Below are 2,500 nucleotides of genomic sequence, written 5' to 3' on the forward strand. Positions count from 1 at the left end.
CTCTAACCCAATTTGAATTTAAAGTGGTGTGAAAATGGTTCCACTGCTGTCGTCACCATAACAACGATGCTTCAAAAGTCTAAATATGATCCTTCACATCCACAAATAAAGTCAGGCTGCAGCGCACACTGTTTGAAGGGCAAATTATTCTGTTTTCTTGTCAACTCTTTGAGGCAGAAAGCATCACTTCTTCTTTTCATTCAGCCATAAACAATAACAACAATAATATTTTTCAATTTATCTGTATTGCGACTTCTCATCATTCCCAAAGCACTTTACCAAAAAGTATGAAATATGACAGAAGCCAACCAACTCTGCGTTCATAATATTTGGGGGGGGGGGGGGGGGGGGTGGTACCTGAGGCCTGGTGGGGGTTGACCAGGTTGTGTCCGGACAGGTCCACGGAGGCATGGTGCACGGGGTTGATGAAGTTGGGCTGGACCATGGCGTCGTTGGCGTGCTCCATGGGGTTCACCGTGTGGATCACGTTCACCTGGACACGCACACACACACACACACACACACGCACACGCACACACGCACACACGCACACACAGACACACCGCACACGCACTCGCACACGCACACGCACACGCACACACACACACACACACACTTAAAACCATTTCCTGTGGGTAACTGTGAATAAGTCACCTTAAGTATCACCAAGACCGTAGTCTTTTAGTCCACAATAGAATCAGCCTTAAAACGCTAAACGCGTCTGATCCACACTCATTATTCCTTAACACTTGTCTCTAGATCTCAGTCTATATGTAAGTGAGACCACCTCCTTGGTGATTGGCCCGCTGTGACCCCGCCCCTATAAGGAGGTGGGGCGGGGTTCTGCTGCCCGGCCGTACCTCGACCTTGAAGTCGTTGCTGATGTAGCGGCCGTTGAGCTCGGAGCACACCAGCTTGAACTTCCTGTCGAACAGCGCCTCAGTGTGCCAGTTCTTGTAGCGGATGAGGTGGAGCACCGTCTCGTACTGCGCCATGGTGCTGACCCCTGGACAGGAGGAAGGGGTCAGGCTACACGCTACACGCTGCAGGCTACAGGCTACAGGCTACAGGCTACAGGCTACACGCTACAGGCTACAGGCTACAGGCTACAGGCTACATGCTACAGGGTCAGGCTACAGGCTACAGGCTACAGGCTGCACGCTACAGACTACACGCTACAGGCTACACGCTACAGGCTACAGGCGACAGGCTACACGCTACAGGCTACAGGCTACAGGCTGCAGGCTGCAGGCTACAGGCTACAGGCTACAGGCTACAAGCTACAGGCTACAGGCTACAGGCTACAGGCTACAGGCTACAGGCTACAGGCTACAAGCTACAGGCTGCACGCTACAGGCTACAGGGTCAGGCTACAGGCTAAAGGCTACAAGCTACAGGCTGCACGCTACAGGCTACACGCTACAGGCTGCACGCTACAGGCTACAGGCTACACGCTACAGGCTACAGGCTACATGCTACAGGCTACAGGCTACAGGCTACACGCTACAGGCTACAGGCTGCATGCTACACACTACACGCTACACGCTACAGGCGACAGGCTACACGCTACAGGCTACAGGCTGCAGGCTACAGGCTGCAGGCTACAGGCTACAGGCTACACGCTACAGGCTGCATGCTACACGCTAGATGCTGGAGGTGGGGGTACCTGTGATGACGAGGCCCAGGGTAGAGGAGGTCATCTCCAGGCTGCGCTGCGTCAGCTGGGCGGGGTCCAGCTCCAGGCTTTCGTGCTCTCCGTCCAGCTCGTCGCCCAAGGCGCTCACCTCACAGGTGTCCAGGTTGTGCATGATCTCCTCCGAGACCACCGTCTCTTGGACTGGTGGGTGGGAGAGAGGAGAAGGAGGAGACGGTTGAATGGGGGTGGGAGACGAGGTTGTCCTATGAAGGTAGGTCCACATGGACACGCACGCACGCACACACACACACACACACACTTCTGTGGGTGTCCGTGGGACACACACACACGGCCTTCTGTGGGTGTCCTTGGGGGAAGAGGCCCTCTCCCCACCTGCTCCTGAACCCCCCTATGTGAGTCCACTGGATCCCTTTGGGCAGAGGGCCGGCTACGGGAGGAGAAGGTGTCTGAGAGGGGTTCCGTGTCCATTCCTGTGTTCACTAGTGAGGAAAGCTGTTGCTATTCCTTTTCATTGACTTTGGTCGATATACGTTATCTCAAAGGTTTCCTCCTTCCAGGGTCGCACTCCAGCCCTCTCCACCATACCCACGGATCAATGCTAGCACTTTATCTTTTAACGGCCTACGTGTAAAACTTGTACATGAATCCATTTAAATTGCCAATAAATGAAGAAGTTCAAATTTTTCTGAAAAAGTCTCTGAGTTGCGTGGCCCAGCCTGGAGGCTGGTTTCCATGACGTTTATCTCTGATTACAACGACCATTAGGCTGCTACCGTCTCCGCCACAGAGCTCGCACTGCGGGCTCTGTGGGGGAGACGGTAACGTGCGCCCCAGCAGGCTGCA

At 54.1% G+C, this 2,500-nt stretch overlaps 1 protein-coding gene across 4 annotated transcripts in view; it reads right to left on the minus strand.

The window, feature by feature from the left end:
* Window positions 1-2,500, minus strand: part of clstn1 (calsyntenin 1) — a 42,333-nt gene that overhangs the window by 2,032 nt on the left and 37,801 nt on the right. For all 4 annotated transcript variants that reach the window (XM_030362417.1, XM_030362401.1, XM_030362424.1 and 1 more), the window contains 3 exons: window positions 1,667-1,837; window positions 861-1,006; window positions 358-493 (listed from right to left, as the gene is read on the minus strand). In XM_030362417.1, the coding sequence (XP_030218277.1) occupies window positions 358-493; window positions 861-1,006; window positions 1,667-1,837 (453 nt within the window). The remainder of the gene's footprint in view (window positions 1-357; window positions 494-860; window positions 1,007-1,666; window positions 1,838-2,500) is intronic.

This window comes from Gadus morhua, chromosome 1, assembly GCF_902167405.1.
Source record: "Gadus morhua chromosome 1, gadMor3.0, whole genome shotgun sequence".
NCBI classification, from domain to species: domain Eukaryota; kingdom Metazoa; phylum Chordata; class Actinopteri; order Gadiformes; family Gadidae; genus Gadus; species Gadus morhua.